Source organism: Argopecten irradians, chromosome 10 (genome assembly GCF_041381155.1).
Source record: "Argopecten irradians isolate NY chromosome 10, Ai_NY, whole genome shotgun sequence".
NCBI lineage: Eukaryota > Metazoa > Mollusca > Bivalvia > Pectinida > Pectinidae > Argopecten > Argopecten irradians.
This window is the reverse complement of record NC_091143.1, coordinates 14,848,816-14,869,946: the sequence shown is the minus strand read 5'-3', so window position 1 is coordinate 14,869,946 and position 21,131 is coordinate 14,848,816. Positions and strand designations below refer to the sequence as shown.

The 21,131-nt window shown below is 33.8% G+C and overlaps 1 protein-coding gene across 1 annotated transcript; it reads left to right on the top strand.

Annotated features, from left to right (window-relative positions):
• The first annotated feature begins 3,790 nt into the window (after nucleotides 1–3,790).
• On the top strand, nucleotides 3,791–20,750 carry LOC138332555 (uncharacterized). Its single transcript, XM_069280560.1, has 11 exons — nucleotides 3,791–3,972; nucleotides 5,179–5,375; nucleotides 5,937–6,107; nucleotides 6,438–6,704; nucleotides 9,380–9,639; nucleotides 13,910–14,499; nucleotides 16,845–17,041; nucleotides 17,985–18,155; nucleotides 18,561–18,827; nucleotides 19,399–19,652; nucleotides 20,112–20,750. Exons 1-11 carry the CDS (start codon nucleotides 3,871–3,873, stop codon nucleotides 20,705–20,707), a joined length of 3,072 nt encoding a protein of 1,023 aa, XP_069136661.1. The 5' UTR covers nucleotides 3,791–3,870; the 3' UTR covers nucleotides 20,708–20,750.
• Nucleotides 20,751–21,131: the final 381 nt, after the last annotated feature.

Below are 21,131 nucleotides of genomic sequence, written 5' to 3'. Positions count from 1 at the left end.
AACACTAGATAGAAAAAAAAAAAGTTTGGGTCCTTCTGCTGACTTGACAACAATAAATGCACTAATACAGATGTAGAGCTAGGTAGCGCTAATTGTACAAAAGTTCATTGCAGTCGGGGATTCTTGCTACTTCGTTATGCATTTCAATCGTTCGTTCTATCAGAATACGACTTTTACCGTATTGTGTTTGACATCTTATTTCCTATTATCTGCGAATGATATTAAATTACAGTAACAAACAGTTCATATCAAATAATGATAACATCTATTGACCCATGACTATTTAAAAAATATCGTAGCTTTAGCTCAAAATAGGTATGCGGACATTTTTTTATGACTTGAATGTCATATTTTTAACCTATCTAAAAAACTACGTAAATTGTCATCATTATATCTTTGAAATGTGATCAACATTTTAACAATAAATCTCAAACATTTTTTAAATTCCTCCAAATAAGAGATTATATCTTCATCTACAAACGATTATAAATACAAACTGTCAGAATAACATTTTTACTTTTAGATTAATTCAATAATTAGCCAGCAAATCAGCGGTAATGTTTGATTGTGAAATTCTATCCTGGGCTCAATCTTTTTGTGATACAATTAAAACATTTCGCAAATTCTTTTTTTTTTGGAGTATGTTTATGATCCCTAATAAGGTACACAATGTTAAAACTCTGAAAAAGGTTCACAAAAACAACGATAGGTACATTGAACATGGGGTTAGTATGATTAACTTGTATAAGGACATATTTCTCTCTGTGGAGCCTGGCAGCCGAACTGTCAATGAATCATACCAAACCAGATACGTTATCGACAGAAAAATCCATATACAGTGGATTTATCCGAAATACGTTCTACCACTAAGATTTTGGTAGAGTTTTGAGAAGAAAATGAAATTGACGTTGGAATGGAATGTAATGATTTTTCTACTGTCGATTTGGCATTGAATCTATACAGATATTAGAAGATGACATTCCATTTGGCGGGGTCCGACATGCCCGCTCGTTCCCCGATATGTAGCCAAGATTTCGGACCGCTGGGCTTGACGGGAAGTGGAAATCTGTACTCCCGAAGATGGGACCTGTTGATAATGTCGAATTACTCACGGTATCAGAGACATTTATCGATAAATGTGACTTGTTTGTACATTGCCAGTGGCTTACAATTCAGATTTTGTTTTAAGGATGTCTTTTTGAAATATTGGTGGCGCAAATGAAATTTTCGTGTTTCCATCGTTGATTTTTAAAATTATTTATCGAGTCAGTATATCGGTAGGTTTTGTTCGAAATGCGATTAAGGTTTCTCATTCGTCCAGTTGGCAATGGTAATATATATAATGTTTTCCTTTTGTTACCTAAAGCCTTAATGTACTATTTTACGAGATGATCCATAGTCATACGATATAACATTGGTTCAACTGTGCTAATTTGCGGCAGCTTTTTGTAATTATATCTAAAATTGTCAAGGTTTTAAAAATGAGTATTATTGTTGGTCTCATAGTTAAAATCATTTACTCTCCGATTTTCTCATTGCAGCTCAAATTTATTTAGTTGTTCCAAATGGTTCATATACGATATTGATCGATACCCAGGGTCCGATTTAATTGCTTATTAGTTAATTATCGATCAATATACTTCAATAGCTGACGAAAATTAATTCCTTTACTTATAATCAATATGAAATAAAAAGTTAACAACGAATCAATGTATTTTTATTTCTCAGTTGGAGACCTAACTTCACAATAACATGTTTGCTTATTAACGCTTAATTTCACAGGGGCGAAGGAAAATGGTAGTACGAATTCCAGATAACTTGTGAATTATGTTTGTTTTCTCATGTTGTCGTTATGCAAAAGAATAATTATTTTTATCATATCGTTTTTATCTTAAATACATTTACACATTTTACAAATCATTGATGTTTAATTCCACGCAAACCAAATCCGAGAATATTTGTACTTGTATTCCTAGAGCCGGATGACAGAGTAGCAACCGTCTAGTTAATTCAAGAACAGCTTTTTACGTAATAATGTTTGTTATCTCCGCTTTCCTGAAGATACCTTCATTTTTCATTACCTGATTTTAAAGATGCTCCACCGCTGACAAATGGTATATTTTCACTATCAAAAACAGGAGCAGACGATTTAGTATTTTTCTTCAAATACAAAAGTTACTTAATTTACACCATTCCATCATTGAAAAGTTTGAGCTTCTAATTTTACTTCAAGTTAGAAATATGAAAAATAATGAATTGCATCCCGAAAAAATCCGTGGCACAATATCCTATATGGAATGAAGTAATGATTGCATATTCACAAAAGGCAAAATAAATTATCTTATATTATTTTTTTGTGTAGCACTAATTATTGTTCAAATGATGAACATCACTTATGCTCTGTCGGCGATGGGGCATCTTAAATTTCACTGGAATGTCTTTTTGTAAGTCTGCTCCTCATGAACATAAACAGGTGATTGTTGTTTATTACGAAAAACATATGTGTTACCCGAGAAAATTATTTGATAAGTATATTATAGTCAATCATGCCGCAGGATAGTTAAAACATACATCATTACGAAAGTTGACATTTCAAAAATTGCAACATATACAAATTTTAAATTGATTTTTATTACCTTGTTATGGATTTCAAAACTTCAAAAAATGAAAAAATGGAAGTTGAAGAATTCTTCTTACCTTTCATAATTATTTCACAAAAAAACAATCAAGCATGCTCTGAATTTCTTTGCTCGGTAATTTAACAAAATGAATTAAGAAAAAATATTCCAATACGGTATTCAATTTATCGAAATTCTACAAGGAAAGTAATTGCCTAGAATGTATCTATAATTTCAAAACCTACCAAAAAAGTAACCATTACATTAAAGTCATTACCAGATATCTAATTAGTCATTAAAGCTCCAAATCAAGAATATCTAATGTCATGAGGATAACTGCCATACAGCATTAGACCTTAACTTGTTGCCCCTTATGGTCGGTATAGACGATTATTTTTATGTTGTCTTTTCTTTCTAACTATATGTAAATGTCCTCTTCGTAACGTCTCATGACACCACCAGCTTGGGTTGAGTACTCGTCCCTGTGATGAAGGCTCTGGGTTCTGTCCGCTGGCCGATATACACCATAGTCTATAAAAGATGATAGTTTCTGCCCCTGTTTGCATTCAGCAATAATGGGAGTGGAACGATTCATTTGCCTGTATAATGCGTAACAACAACATACAGGGGAAGCCTATACAAACCAACGGTATGATTCCTAACATTACAAGGAGACATTGTGTACAGGGCAGGACGTCCTTACACTTCACCTTGCCTGTTGATAACACGTTAAGTTTAATAAACCATGTGTTGGAATTGGTATATCATTTGATTTGACAGCACAAATTATTCTTATCCTAAGCTAATTCAAGTAGATATAATTTCAGTAGAGTCCACATAAACTCCCTATCTTCATTGTCCTGACCTTCCAACACATGCTTACGCATTCATTCTTATCGTTATAATTTAGATCACATTCACATATGTCTACCCTGGTCACAGTTTTAGAAGGGAATGGTTTTAGAAAGAATCCTAAAACATTTTTGATTTTATAAAAAGAATCTGCCATATTCTGTTCATTTTCCGTTGGACGGTTTAACACGCATGCTGTCATATTGTTTATTACCATATCACATAGAATATGTTGCTCAATTAATCAATTATAAATGAATTAATTTTAAACGTTTGAGATAATGATATTCGGTCTATGATAATAAACCAGTATAATGGTTTTTATCCACCCTGTTCGACAGCACAACTTCTGGTTATTCTACACACATCGGTCACGTGACGACATATCTTATCAAACAAGATGGCGACACCAAACTGGTGTGTACTTTTGGTGATATGCTGCACGATTAATACTGCTGCCGTCACCGATTTTGAAGCTCGTGTGGACCATGTCATTCAACAGGTGAATTTATGTGTACTCAACTGTCATTGTCATTTGTCGTTATTATAACCTATTAACCGAACCAGTTGTGTTCAGTTTGTCATTAGATATGAAACCTTTGTAACAAGGAAGCATTGCATTTTATCAATCTTCATATTGAAACTTCAAAGTACCATGTAAAATCAAATTGTCTTAATTACACTGTGTTGACACAGCATCATATACACCTTCATAGTGAGTTTGATAACTATATCTTCGCATATTCAATTTCTACTTTTAAAGAAAACCAAACCATTATATTTGTATGTTAATGTGGTAAAGTCACTAAGAATAAAAAATAGTTTTTAGCATATAGGGACAAGATGAGGTCACTCATCGACGACCAGGTTTCTCAATCAGTAAACTATCCAGTTAGCCTTCAGTAGTCCTAGTTTCCGATCTCGGTCCACTCAATACTTTATCGTTCTATATTACATTATATAATACATCAGCTCTGCTGTCAAAGCATTGCAACTTGTAAGAAACATGTAGTGAATATTAAATTTGTGTAAACTATAAACGCTTTATATCTATCTGACAAAGAGGCCTTTGACGAGGATTATCAACATGTAAATTATGCTAAAATCACTTGATGAAATGCTATTTGAAAAAAATACATTGTGTTTGGTGTTTCAAAAAGATGCGTTTTACTTCATATCATACTCTTGTTTCTAAACTAGAAAAAAACATGTGAGACAATTGCAGTTCCATATAGAACCTATCAAAGTAGAAATCTAATCTTATAGAATGATAAGTATTTAGCTGCAGTATATGATTTTACTATATTTAAAAGCTATATTATTGATATTGATTACAGATAGTTTTCTTTTATTGTAATGATTTTTTTATTTATTTTCTTTTTTAAAATATTTCAACCAGAATGAAAATAAACCCTATTATGCAAACGCCTCTTGGTGCTTATCGGACAGTGATACATATTTGTATCCCCGAAATAGCATTAAACCTTCTATCTTTATTTGTTTAAGTGGACATATCGTGCTGTGTTATGCGTTACTTGTGGTCATGTGAAGTACCAATATCTGATCATTTGTCGTTTGTATACGACCTCTGTTTGATAATTTTACACGTAGTACGATATGCATCATCTCAAAATGCTACCATTTTCTTGTTCAAAGTGTTATAAAAGCATTCTGTATTAGCCAATCGTCTCGTGTCCCGTTCCCACAGGCCCACCGCTGTCACCAAAACAACCCCGGCCTGGCGGTGGCTGTCGTCAAAAACGGTAAAGTAATACTGGCGAAAGGTTATGGCGTGAGCGATGTGGCGAAAGGAACTCCCACAACGAACAGCACACTGTTTGGGATAGCGTCTCTAAGCAAGGCATTCACCGCCACGTTATTAATGAAACAACTCGGACCCAACAAGTAAGAGCAATGCAATCAATGTGTAACACCCAAAATGTTATGTGTCGGTTGCGTGATTTTTAGTTAGTCTATCCATAAGAGCACATTAGTATCTATCCTATGAACGAAACCAAATGTTTCTCATTGGAAATTATTCCTAAAGTTAAGCAATGCCTGTGATCGTTGTTTACAATCATGTCAAAAAATGATGGTCATTTAAGGACGATTTCACTCCTATATAAAGCATCATTTTTGTGACTTTGAGTATGTATTTTGATGCTACAGTATATACTTTATCAGTAATGTATTTAGGTCAGAAATAAAACAAGACTACGCTAACTACATTATATGCAATTATTATTGCAAATGCACATTTACAGTTCGCTGTAACCTATCCAAACATGTTATTAAAGTTGTTTTTATTTGATATTAATTTTTGAAGCACTTCTCCTAGTTTTAATTTTTGCTCGACAGGGCTCTCAAATAAATCGACTCGTTTCATAAAAGCTCACATGAAATAAACATTCATTTAATATATTATATATATCCCGAGTAATATTTATTAGTTTTTTTATATTTCAGTCTAACTATCTACTCTACAGTAGCCGATATCTTAGGAGACCATTTTAAGTTTTCAACCGATATCCGGACACATAACGCCGGCCTCCGTGACCTTCTATCCCATACATTAGGCATCCCTGAAAACAACTACATTCGACTAGACACGAACTTAACACTTCAGAATCTGCCAAGGTTTGATGTGGATTTTTATGTTTAATTTACGATCACCATGACGGTGATGAGCTTGATATTACTTTGTAAATCATGCAATAGGTAACCACAAATTAACGTTTAAATCCAAGCAGTCTGCACGGAAATCACTTCTAGCGTTTCCTATCGTTATGAAACAAAAATCGATATCTTCATTTTCTACTAGTATCAAGAAACGTCAGTCTGAATATAAGACATATCATAAAATATAAATACATGTATCGTAATATCTTATACACTTTCATACAATTTTCTTAATTCATATAGCTTGCTTTCGGATTTACACGGATCTTTTTGATATTTGCAATTTAGCCGAATCCAGTATTTGAAATCGGTCCATCCATTCCGAAGCTCCTTTATGTATAACAATCTAATGTACGGGCTGGTTATGGCGATCTCAGAGAAGCTGGGGCACAAAGCCTGGCAGGATCTGATAAGAGAAAACATCTTCACACCTTTGGGAATGACCACGTCTACTTTTATGTCAACTGTTAACCGACACGTTGCTGACGTTGCGCAGGGCTACGTGGATGATTTTGACACTGGAGGTATTGTCCCGGTCCCAGAGGGACTAAATAGGTAATTAGAAAAGTTGTAAACATTCCTATACAGACTGGTCTACATTGAGTTCTGAAATGAGAGATGGGCTTGGTCAGTTTCTGTTACAACCTAAAGCTTGGACAATGATAAAGTAGTTTAGAAGTCAAAATCACGAAGTTGATTGCTAAATATTCGAAATGAAGTTACGACAGTTAAAATAACGAGACTGATTCAGTTTTCAGTAGTGTCAATGGCTTGCTCTGTTGAAGCAGAATAAAGGATTTTTATGTATACTGTAGTGCTTATATGGAATGGATGGTGATATTAGAAGGGAGTGTCTCGCTCTTTGTATTTTATATTGTTTGTCTTTCATATATACTTCTTATAATTTCTAAATAACTTTCTTACAATTTTAAGCTTGCGAACAATAGCATGATGGCTTCCATTAACATTTTGAACGTGTTGTTAAATAGACATTTTTAGATATTTTCATTTTATTGATCTCCCAAGAGATTATTATACTTTGTATGTAAAACTGATTTCTTCATATAACGTAAACTATTCTCAATTATATCAAACTTGTAATATTGAATCCTACACATGGCGAAAACTGTTCTCAATGAAGAGAAACATATCACCTTCTCACAATCACATCAATGTTTTGAGAGATGCTGGTTGCTCAAGACCGTGAGAACGTGTATCATAGATGCCATTGCGTTAACTTTGGGATTTCTATTGGTGATATATCATAAGGCAAGTTCGGCTTTCATTGCTTGCCTCCGTAGTGCAAATGTCTTAATGTTTATTCTAGCATAAGGTTTTGTCCTAATTGAGATTCCGCCTATATAAAGATTAGTTCAACACCTGCTGTCGGTGACATGAAACGATTTATTACCGAAGATACCATCTTTACACTGCAAAAAATATTTAAAAATTTTAAAGTTTGAATTTAAACATAATGTAGATATAGTATTCACGATTTGTCAACTGTATTTAACGGTTTGTTGTTCATACATCATGGTAGAAAAATTAATCTAGAAGCTGGCTGAAATCTGGTAGTTTTCCTTAATGTTTGAATCGCAACTCGATGTAATTGCCCGTCCATCATTTATGTTTTCAGTTCTAGTGAGAGTATTTATGCAACTGTTAAAATAACATACAATATACGATAGAGTTTTAAGAGTAACATCTCTACATATTACATATTACGGTGGAAAAAAATATGATATTAATTCAATTAGAGTAAAGATCTATGCTCTATCTATATATTAAATGATACCAACGCGTTCACGTAACCTTTAGGTATGCCTTAACTAGAATCTGTAATCAATATCAGTACTAAATTTCCTTGTGATATTATATCTACACGTTTGTATATCTTGGTATAAAAAAACCCTTACTTTTAATCATTACTTTATTGTTAAAACATTATTTGGTGTGAAGGTTTACATAAATACGTAGTCACTTATTCCAAACACACAACGTAGGTATCCTTTTTTATCTTCGAAGCCAAGCCTACGTGGTCAGTTGTGACATACGATTGAACATAGATAGAATGCTCCAGTAATTAACTCTAGTCCGCTTAAGGATTTGCAACTTGAGAGGAAATCCAAGGTCACAAGCTGTAAAATGTCGACATATATCACAGACTTTCAGACGCAAACACGGCACATATAGTGTTTTTGCCTTCAGAAAATTCTCGAAAGAAATCCCATATTGGTCGTTCCACTACAAAACATGTCTGGTCGTATTTGTTGGCGATGGAAAATAGTTCCCTAATCTCGAATAGTTTTCAGTGAACTACATACAATTTTGCTTTTTTTTCTCTAATATTTTTACAAAAGGGTTTTGCCCTATAGTTAATAGTTGATGAATTATTATGAATACATGGATTCTACAATACAAACGAATCTATAGAAAAGACTAATAATCTATTAAAAAGTTAAAGTAAGGTCAATTCAAGACTATTTAACATTTTTATTGAATGTTGGCTCCAATTTTAATTTTATTTTTATATCAAAAATAGGAACTTCAATATATTGTCTTGTAAGATATCATCATGGTATTTTGTATTTAGAATGTACCATAATTTTTAAAACATCTATCCAGAATTTATTTGAACACCGTTTATACACACCTGAATATATTCTGAAACACAATTTTCAAGACGTTCTAAATTAGCAATTTTTTTAAAGGTATTTCTCATTACTTTTTCAGAGTCTTCTAATCCATTTAAGTTTTAGAGGGTTGGTAAAAGCACTCATATTGGTCATTTTAAGCCACCATTACAATACTTTTGAATAATAGCTTCCTTTATAATCTCATCTGGTTTTTCATTCCACAGAAATACATATAAAATTCTGTTAAGTTTCTTAATAAATTTATCATCAGGGTTAGGGAGTGATATAAATAGGTGGTTAAATTAAGATGTGAGTAGAGATTTGATAATATTAATTTTTCCGACACGTGTTAATTTACAAATATATACATAATGATTTGCTTCACATGTGGCTTCTTGAAAAACATCCAGAAATAAGGAATGTCTACATATGTTTCTGAATTGGAAGCTCTCCACACATATCAATGACACTCCCATCTTGATATAAGTTGGTATCCCAAACTAGATAAAGCATAGTCTAAGGCATTGTTTTACTGTTGTCGAACTTCATGTCGATGCAGGTTTTTTTTTTTTTTAAACTGTATGTCCATTCTAGTTTCTGGGGCAAGCTGGCGGGCTCTGGTGGTGTGATGAGTAATGCGGTGGATATGACAAAATGGATGAAGTTTCACTTGAGTGGAGGGAAGAACTCAGCTGGACACCAAGTGGTGGACGCAAATGCACTAAACGCCATATATGTCCCAAGAAATCCCATTCGCAGCTCAACGGTAGGACAATATTTTACCAAACCAGATGTACCGGTTACCACTAGCGAGAACAACTATGCCTTTGGCTGGAAAAATGGGTTCTATCGAGGTAAGGTTGTCAATGCTATGACAATGTTTAGTTGGTAGAGTAATTTACATCATGTATCAAGAGACCTGGTCAGTTTTCTTGAACATTTCATTTCAAAATATTGTATTGCCAATAAACTATATAAATACATTATGTTATAAAAAAAAATGTACAGAGTTACATATATATTAACAATACTAAGTCCTGTCCAAGTGCATTTATTTATACAATTCTTAACTAAAGGAAAATCATAAGTTTGACATTCTCCATTGGAAAGCATTAAAAAGATAAAGGTAAAATATTGCAATAATGGAATCTAAATAAAATAACTTGCGCTATGCTTTCCCTGGAGCATTTTGATTTAATTTAAATGTGATCACTGTGACTGTCCAAAAACGAGCAGATGTCAAAGCAGCGTCACAAACCTCTATTGTAACAATGGATTTATTTATTATTTAATAATTTGATCATAGTGTTAAAGGATATCGTCGGTGTTTGTTAGGTAACCTGTGACTTGGCTGACCTACATAAAGTTGAAATTTATGGTGTGGAGCTGTAACCCTTAATATATTTCAATCATACTTTAATTTTTGCCATATTTTATATCATATAAACTCCACTCCAGATTCATGTTATCCTTAGATAGCAAATGTTATCAAAAGTAAAGTTGGTTTCTTGATGATTTAGTAACAGAATGTGATTCAGGAATGCTATACGCCGATATAACACTGACCTTTGTCAGTGAGACAAAGCCTAGTAATAGCGGCAAAGCAGTAGCTTACTAAGGAATGGTACAGCAAAACACGTTTATAATGACCATGCTTAGAACGATACCATAATTATTACGCAATATTTTTTTATTTCTCATGAAGGTTCCTATTAGATAACGTAATATGCGTATAACGAACTATGCTTATAACGATTTTGTTAGTTTCAAGAGGTTCTTTGTAACCGTGTTTTTGCCATGTTTGTTCATCCACTGTCAGTCAAAGAGGTATTCATAATCATTTTTATACAAGTTAAAGTGACTTGTGCTTTTGTCGGCGTTTTCCGTAATATCTTCCATAAATAACATAAAAAGAGCCCCCAGGACAATCACACTCACCTGATCGGCATTCTAGGTAAGAATAATCCATTCAGAACTACCATTTATGTTTTATTAGCTGTGTATTTCTTCTCATAAATCATTGAAATGAACACAAGGGACACGTTACAAGGAGGAACAACGCTATCCACAACTATCTAGTCACTTTTCGGTCTATACTTTGTTTCCAGCAATAACTTAGTTTCTCGATCGTTTACACTCCAAAGTATGTTGTATATCCTTTTATATGGTGTTGATAGCTGTAATGACGTTCGGAATGGACTAGAGATCGAGTATTCTAGTAAAATATTGCTTTAAAATGGCACTTTTAAGATAATGTGTGTATTTTGTCAATCACGATACCAAAGGTACACGATAAATACAACACCTTTTCTACTGACGATTTCATTTCAATATTCCGTTATTGCATATTATCAAGTGGGTAGATATTGATTGTGGAGACATGCATTTGTGAATTCATGCTTTTTGCGCAAAGATTATTAATGATGTCACATTCGATACCTGTAAGAAAACTAACTGAAAAGACGGCATAGGATGGAAGTCAATTTCAATTATTTTAATGACAATGCACTGATCTTTGCGACAATGTTTCGTATGAAAGACGACTTGTATTTTAATGTCTGCTATTTTTCTGCTTCTTTCGCAAATTTTTTTCTGGTTTTGCATTTGTTTATTTTTACATTACGATGCAAATCCATTGTTTATCAACTTTTGCGAATAACGTAAATATGTTCACCATTGCACTGTAGCATCATTACGGAACATCGCAAATTTCGCTTGGCAGTGATCCGATTGTAACAGCTACTGTTACACCACGTGCCAATTTCCAGGTTATTAATTTCGGAAGATGAAATGCTAAAATTACTGTTTTTCTTTAATTACAATCCTTATAAAAATGTTGCCAGTCTTTTTTGTTATTAGGTATTCATTTGGTTTTAGGATACCGTACTCTCCGCCACACCGGTGGGACATTCGGATACTCCTCTGTCTTGACCCTAATACCCGACAAGAACATTGGCGTTTTTGTCATAATGACGGGATCTGATCACAATCATTTATTCCGGACAGTACTAGAAAATTATCTAGCTGACATTACTTTAGGAGATACCCCTTGGCTTAATGCTACTACAATGTGTACCTTCCCGGAACCATGGGAGCGGAAACACGTCACAACACATCATTCCATTTTGAAAAATTTGCCCTTACACCGGTCAGTGTCGTCATACGTAGGGACATATCACAACCCGGCTTATGGAAATCTATACGTACATAACAAAGCGGGTGAAGATAGTCAGTTAAACATGCAGGTCGGTATTGGAAACTGGAAACTTCACCCAAAGCACACCGAAGACCAATTTGACGTTGAAGCGGAAGGACTCTTTTCTAAAATAAAAGATCTAACAAACGTACAGTTTCATTTGGATTCCCACAATTCAAGAATGCATAGCGTAATGGTTCCAACGTTTGAGCCAATTGACCCACCATTGTTCACGAAAATTTCATCTGATCTTCCCGAACTGATTATTGGATAATAAATAAAAAAAGAAACTTTAATATATATATATTTGTATTTATGTTCTTGCAGGTAACTTTTATATGATAACAAGGCATACAGTTTATAATTTCTTTATTTGATGTCGCATGTTTATGAATATAAAAATTGTGCAAAATGATGTAGATAACATCAAATCATAATTGAGAGGAAGTTAAGAGATACGGTAAACAAATGCCGAAGGATGATCTAGCAAAAAAAAAAAAAAAATCTGAAACGAACGAAGGACACGTACAATGTACCAGATATGAAAGCACAACGTTCACCTCTTTAACACCATATACACATATGCCTACATGTATGTCTAAAATAACCTCTGAATAAAAAATATGATAATCATGTAAAAGAAAAACTGACTAGAAGGAGTCAGTTGGAAGATTTAACAGAAAATAATGAACAACATTATATATCATAGATTTTTTTCGCTAAATACATCAAGCTGAACAATGTTCATAATGTTTTTACTAATTAAACACTTATTGCACTTCACAATAGGCGCCATTATCTACCAATAAAATGATTCTGATTTCATATGAAACTGTTAAAAGCACGGTTTTGAAATTAAATCTTAATATTATCGACTCATAGAATGTTCAAGAGTGGCATTATCGTTTCTGAAAACGTTACATTTCACAACTATAAAAAAGCAATTTGGATTTACTTGAATGCTTGCCATGATGTGGTATACATAATGTTGTTTATCTCCTCCGTAATCCCTCACTTGTTTATTTTGTAACGTTTACACATTCCAATAGCAGTTGACAGTCTTTCCTGTATGCCTGTCATCTGCAAGTTATGAAATCAATTTAGATAATACGTTGATTTTTTCTTGCAATAAATAATAAAATAAGGCTATTGAACTGGACACTCTGCTCGGTTAGCAATAGAAACCGCGGTTGTCGAGTGATTCAAATGTCCGAATATGCCTCAGGTTTTTAGTTTATACTGCATTGTTGGTAGTGATTGCACTAGGAGCCACCGGGACCCCAACTCCTGCATCCCTATGACTGAGACATTCAAATAATGTTTCAAAATAAAAACAAAGATGTCCCAATATATTGCCACAAGACAGACAGGCTTTCGTAAACCTAGCAGTCCTAAATTACCCTGACTGTTAGTAGGACTTTAAACTAATCAGTTTGCAATTATGCGTTGGTGAATTATCAATGATGAGTAATTTTTCAATATGTTGTGGGTTTTTTGTTTTGTAATTTTATTATCATTATCATTTGCGGTGTGGCGCAATTAAGTTTCAAGAAATTGACAAGAACTTATAGTCAAAATGATAGACAACAGGCAAAGCCTATATAAATTCTTTCCTGCAAATACATTTATTCTAAATTATTAAACGTATTTACACATATTTAACAATGATATATTTTGAAGTTAAAACTTATAAAACAAAACTCAGGAGGAGGTCACATAAAAAAGAAACCTTTTACTCTAATAACATCGAATGATGACATTTAAATAGATGCTCAGTGTTTGATGAAGCCAATAAGTTTATGTATTATACAGTCATTATGATTATTATAAAAAAAATTAAGAAAATTGTTAAAACAATGAAGTTTATCCCTGATGATTTGGTGTCTTATTTATTTATCTAAGATTAATTACTTTTCCTTTTATTTGAGGTTACCGCACTCTCCGCCATACTGGAACTACATTCGGATACTCCTCAATCTTAACCCTGATACCCGACATGGATATTGGTGTTTTTATCACAATGACGGGATCCGACCACAATTATCTATTCAGGACAGTTCTAGAAAATTATCTAGCCGACAACGCACTTGGAGAAACCCCTTGGCTTAATGCTACTACAATGTGTACCTTCCCGGAACCATGGGAACGGAAACACGTCACAACACATCACTCCATTTTGAAGAATTTGCCCTTACACCGGTCAGTATCGTCATACGTAGGGACATATCACAACCCAGCTTATGGAAATCTATACGTGCATAACAAAGCGGGTAACAATAATCAGTTAAACATGCAGGTCGGAATCGGAAACTGGAAACTTTACCCATTACACACTGTGGATCATTTCGATGGTGAAGGGGAGGGAATGCTCTCTAAAGTTAAAGATCTAAGAAACGTACAGTTTCATTTGGACTCCCACCATTCCGAAATACACAGCGTGGAAGTCCCAAGCTTTGAGAACCATGACCCACCATTGTTCACCAAAATTACATCTGATGTATCCGGGTTAATTTTTGGATAATAAAGTTAACTCAAATTTTTGTTTCAATTTGTTTATTGCAATCTAAGGATACATTATTGTTTATTATAAGGTATATTACATTATTTTATGTCGCTTTATCTCATTAAAATAAACACTAAGATTATTGATCAATTATTGAAACATACATTGCATTAATAAACACAGAATTATAAAACGTTACGTTCGGATAGTAATTAAATATCAAAGGATGATTTAGTAAATAGAAGCAACTTTCTATCGATCACATGTACAATGTTGACATTACCTTGATTTGTTTGTTGCAATCTAAGGGTACATTGTTGTTTATTATAAGGCATATTACATTATTTTATGTCGCTTTATGTCATTTAAATAAACACTAAGATTATTGATCTATTATTGAAACATACATTGCATTAATAAACACAGAATAATAAGACGTAAAATATCGGAAATTTTTCATTAAATTCGGAATTTTTTCATTATAGACAAGGCATAGCAATTACATCTTATATTACTTCATTAAAAAAGTCCAAAGAATAAACATTTCGAAACATGAAATAAAACATATGATAAATAATTATGTTGACTATGTACAATGTATAACATAATATCATTTAATCTTACGCAGTGCATTCTATGACATTCAGTATATACATTATGTCTGAACAAAAAGACTGATCGAAAAGACACTTTAATCTCATTAAATTATCTATCAACAAATGATATGGAATGGGCATCAGCTTTCCGAACACAGTCGACTGTCAGGCGATATCCGAACACAGTCGACTGTCAGGCGATATCAATCAAAATAAAAAGATTCTTAAGACGTTTTGAAAGTATCAAAACTGTTAGATTAGTTTATTTCAGTGGAAAGTACGACATCTGTTTATAGTTGGTTTGTCATGGTCATTGCAATTTTACGTTACGTAAATAAAAACTTAAAACGTAGAGATAAGGGTTCCAACTCCACACTGACCTATATAAGGTGTAATTATGGCAAGTCGTATGTGGTTACAAGCCTTATGTGTGATCGTCGTGTGTCATTCGACTTTCTGCCAACAACAGTTTGAGCGAACTGTGGATCATGTTCTGAAACAGGTAAGCAAATATCTAGTTCTAACATTACTGTGGTTCATGTATATGGGGTGGTGAGTTGGGAGTAGTTTTGGGAGCCCATTATTTTCAAGTTAAAATTATACACTGGTATTGTAACTAAAGAACGGAAATTATTTTGTCGGGTTACGTTATAGGGGTAACAAAGTGTCAAACTGTTCCTGAAAATTTTAAAGAACTTATAGTTAATTCTAGTCTATATTTTTAAAATGTCATCTTCAACAATGGATAGGGCGTCAGGAAAAACCTATGTAGTTATATGATCATACTTAATGATTTGTTTTATTTATCTATCTAAATTAATGTAATGCTAGATTGTCATAATCGAACTGATGTTTGCTATAAAATTCTCAGTCAATCGATGTTATCTTAGAACGGATTTATTACGAGTTTCCTCCCTTCGTTCCATATATGAATATTAAATCTTGGCTTTAAAGATACTCCACCGCCGACAGTCAGTGCGTAAACGGAACTCACCATTTTAACAATAATTGGTGACTAATCATGTATGAAAATGTCTAATTAACACAAACAATAATATAAGATAATTTATTTTGCTTTTGGTGCATGTGCAATCAATAGTTCATTCCATATAGGACGTCTGCTCCTGTATTTGATAGAGAAAAATTCATCGACCAAGTCGATGAAAATCAAATTTCCAATTGGAAAAAAAATTAATAAAAGGAACGTATACACAGAGCATAATTCAAGTTGAATCTAGTTTTTGTACAATATTTCAAATATTTTGACATAAAATAAATAAAACTTGCAATTCAATTCCCCCTATTGGATCTTTGTAAAGGTTGTGTGAAGTTGGCTCGTATGTCGGGCTGTACAACATTCAAATTTCCTTCTCGTTGGCCAGTTATAGGTTTTGTAATGTTGAATGTCGTATGTCGAGCTGCACAACATTCAAAATCCCGCTCGGTGGCCAACGATGTATAAAACCTTTTATCGTTGAATGTCGAATGTCGTATGTGAACCAACTTCTCACAACCCTTTGTAAAAATGTTTCTGCTGTTATGAAACAAACTTTTTTATTTTTTGTTATCAATACAAAGTTATTGATGTGTGCCTAATTGATTTCGATTATTATTAATTATTATTATTTTGAATTATATCTGCAATTTGATGGAAAAGAGAAACCGACACACAAACAAATATAATTCATTACAATTAAGTGCCCTTAGTACCTAGGAGCCATTAAGTGTTATTTTAGGCTCACGGTAGGATGACTATACTTTAAGGTACTGCAATGTTACCCGACCCATCCTGGCCTAACAGTGAGCGTTGTGAAAGGTGGCCAGGTACTGCTCTCCAAGGGATATGGGGTGAGGAACAAGACAACCCAGGAACCGGTAACCAACAGAACGCTCTTCGTTTTGGGGTCCATCAGTAAAGCCTTCGCGGCCACTCTTTTGGTGAAGCAGCTTGACAAACACAAGTTAGTGTCGTATGATTTTTTAAATGCAAAATGGCAATCCCATACATTTAATGGGGATTTTAAGAATGGTACACAAAGATGAGGAAAACTGCGGTTGCAGTCGAAACCTAGAGAAATCATGAAACATAACATGAAATCTGTGACTAGTCTGTGATAGTATAGATAAGCTACATGGCATTGTGTATTTAGCCTTACCATTGTCGGGTATCACATCACTTCAAATAGAATACAATTGTTGCAAAAGGTTGAGATCTAAAGGTAACGAATAGTAAGATAGAATATATAACAATGTAAAAAGTAAGATAATTAGAGCTGATTACAAAATATATATTTAAAGCAGAATATTACTACAAAACCTTAATAATTTGCGAAACTCGTTTACTCATTGAGGTTTAAGATCACTACTCATTATATAGAAAGATAGAATATATACCGATGTAAAAAGATAATTAGAGCTGATTACAATATATATATTTGGACATTTTCGAAGCAAAATATTGCTACAAAGATTAATAATTTGTTGAAATGTAAAATCATTATTTGAATAGCGTCTGTATAATTAAACTCGTTTACACATCGAGGTTACGACATCATTACTAGTCTGATATCAAAGGAATTAACAATAATGAGGATAGCAGCATACCATGTATGATTGGTTACCAATGTTTTCAGTTTCCGTTTGGTTCCTTAAAGTTATGTGTGCCGTATTTTTCATACTCACGAATCAAGATGGGCTTTTGGTATGTTATTCACCACCAAAAGTTGCCAACATTTTGTGACTTACAATACTTTCAACGCATAGGTTTTAATTTTACAAGTACAAATAAGAGCTGGTAATGATTTTAACAGTACTGCACAGTGTTATTTGTGATTGTCAAGTGATTTCTGCAGATATATTTCCACCATGAAGATTTTTCATAGATGTAATTATAACTGTTTTCAGCCTGACCATTTACTCCAATGTAGCCGACATTTTAGGAAATGGCTTTCAGTTTTCCACAAGTCAACGAACTGAGTATGCTGCCATCAGAGACCTATTGTCTCACACCATGGGGTTTCCAAGTCACAACATGGTCCATTTGGATCCGACTTTAACCATCAATACCTTACCAAGGTGTGTAGGTGATCTATTGTAACAACTACCTATAACGTTAACAAACACTTGTGATACTTTAAGTGCATGAAGGTATAATACCCTGTTTAAACTAGTGATATTTTTGTGTACTGTATATTTCAGTTGAAATCAACAGGGTTCAGTACATATTTCTGTCTCCAAATAACTATGCCATTTTATTCCCTAGTGTCAATAACAGGGACCCTAAGCGTTTGTTTGATGACAAGATTCGATTTTGCAAAAACATATTCATCGAATCATTTTAACCATTTCATGAAAATGGTGGTTGTAAATTATAGTAGGCGAATGTGGCAGTATAAGTACAAATATTAGTGCATGGCCCTACTTGACAATAGAAGTACTAACAACATTATTTTTGGTGTAGACTTCAACATCTACTTTCAGACGCATGCAGTATCTGAAGGCAAACTACCCGTTCCAAAGTGTTTATGAATACAACAATTTAATGTACGGGTTGGCAACAGCCATATCAGAAAAGCTCGGGAGGAAGACTTGGGAGGAACTTGTACACAATAGTTTGTACGCCCGTTTGGGGATGACGTCATCATCGTTTTTGTCAACAGTTGACCTTGCTGCGTCAGAGGTTGCACAAGGATATGTAACCATCTCTGGCACTAACCACAGCCATGCAATACCTTTTGATCTACTCAGGTTAATATATTATCAACAATCATGATTTATATTTACTTTCTATTAAAATCATCAATATCATTTGAGTTTATGGCGTAAAATTTCTATGTGTCATGTTGCAACACCAAACTAAACCTCAATGTTCATTACTTTATAAAATATATTTAATTATAACTTAACTAATTTGACCATACAAGTATTTAATATTACAAAACATGCATTATATTCCCTGAACAAAATTCTAGTTCGAAAATTTCCATGCTACTTCAAAATTCTTAGGGGTTGTTTTATTGAAATCTGATAACGTCCGTCTCAAAGAAACGCGAAGAAATAGCAACGCACCCTGTACCAATTATTTTGATTTTCTCGAAATACTTTAACGTCTTGAATACTAAAGCATGTAATAATGTGAAAACAAAACGTATCCTTTGATGGAAATTCGCAGTCGCACAGAAATGCAATATATGAAGTATGAATATTCAATCAAATAAATGATATTGATTCGTACATCAAAAAGTTTTATGGTGTGTCATACACATAGTGGTCTCATGTATAACTTGGATTCAATATTTCTGTTTGAACTTCCACACAGAGCATGGAAAAATATGGTGGGGGCAATAGGCGTGATGAGTAATGCTGAGGACATGACGAAATGGATGATGTTTCATCTGAACGGTGGGAGAAGTATATCAGGGACACAGGTCGTGGACACCGAGGTGTTGTCTCAGATTTATTATCCCCGAAATTCTATCCGAAATTCCTTCAAGTACTTCAGTAGACAAAATGTGCCCGTCTCGACCAGCGAGTACAGTTACGCATTTGGCTGGAGGAATGGATATTATAGAGGTAAGAATGGCAAGTGCGTTGAGGTTAGATTAATTTAATGTTAACATAACGTGATACAGTTTTTAAGAAAATGTATTAACCGTTTGAGGGAAACAGTGATCGTGTTCAAATACATTTAACCTGTTCATTTCAAGTTGCCATTCAGTTGATGTGTAATATCTTAAACAATGCATGTTTATGATTATATGTAATGTTATATATGTAGTTAACAAAAACAATCTATGCCTCGCAGTATCATAACTCTATTTTGATATTCATATGTCGGTTGTTTTATCAGTTTGTTATATAAACGTTTCTAGTTTTCAAGGTTATTAATTTCGAAACTTATTTCAAAAGCACATGTGCGATTTTACCTTAACATATCACATTATCACAACGTTAAACCAGGCTTGCTGTGCTTGTATGTGTTGTAGACGGAACTTTCTATAACAACATTATTACTATGTCCCTTTTCTTCAGGGTACCGAATTCTTCGCCACACCGGGACCATTTCAGGTTACGCTTCCCTTCTGACCCTCTTCCCTGACTCCGACATTGGGATATTTACATCCATGACTGGTTCCGACCCAGATTACATTCTCAGAACGCTGCTCCATAACTACCTTGCTGATATTGCTTTAGGAGAAACGCCCTGGTTAAATGGGACAACGATCTGTTCTTTCCCAGAACCCTGGATGAAAAAACATATCACTTCATCATCTGTTATAGCAACCAATCTCCCATTCCATCGCAGCATCCAGGAATATGTCGGCTCTTATCATAATGATCTGTATGGGACAATCAAGCTACACATATCCTCTCCAAACCATCATTTAGTAATGCAGTACGGTATTGCCACCTGGTTTCTATATCCCAATCATGCCGCCGACAACTTTAGTGGAAAAGGTCACGGACTAGCAGCCGTTGTGTATGATCTAGATTCGGTGATATTCCATACTTCAGGACATGGTACTATCCATAGCATGGTTATCTCAAGCTTTGAACACTCCGATCCACCAGTATTCATTAAAACAGCTTCCCAATCAAGTTCACACAATGGAAACTTGTTTGGTTAAGTCTGTGGATCCCTCTTGTTTGAATGTCAATTCCATTAAACATTGAAGTCACTTTTTTTAATTTCATCGGAGTATCAAAGAAACTTTGTTTGTAAACTGTGTGGATTCTCACAAAAGTTTGCAAACAAAATTTATTTCATAACACGATGAAATTAAAAAAAAAATAGTGACTTCAATGCTTATAATTAATTGTCCAGGCTACTTTATAAAATGAAATACGTTTACACGTACGATTCCATTGATTTTTTCCAAGGGATTATTTGTTCCAAATCGATACGCAACGTCAATGTTTCTATTGTGATGTCACGATAACGTCGGGTTTCCGCGCCATTCTCGGATATTTTTGTTTTTGTTTTTTTTTCATCATGGAATGCAAAAAAATGAATAGTCCAATCAGAAAGCCAGAAACAAAGAGAAAATTAAT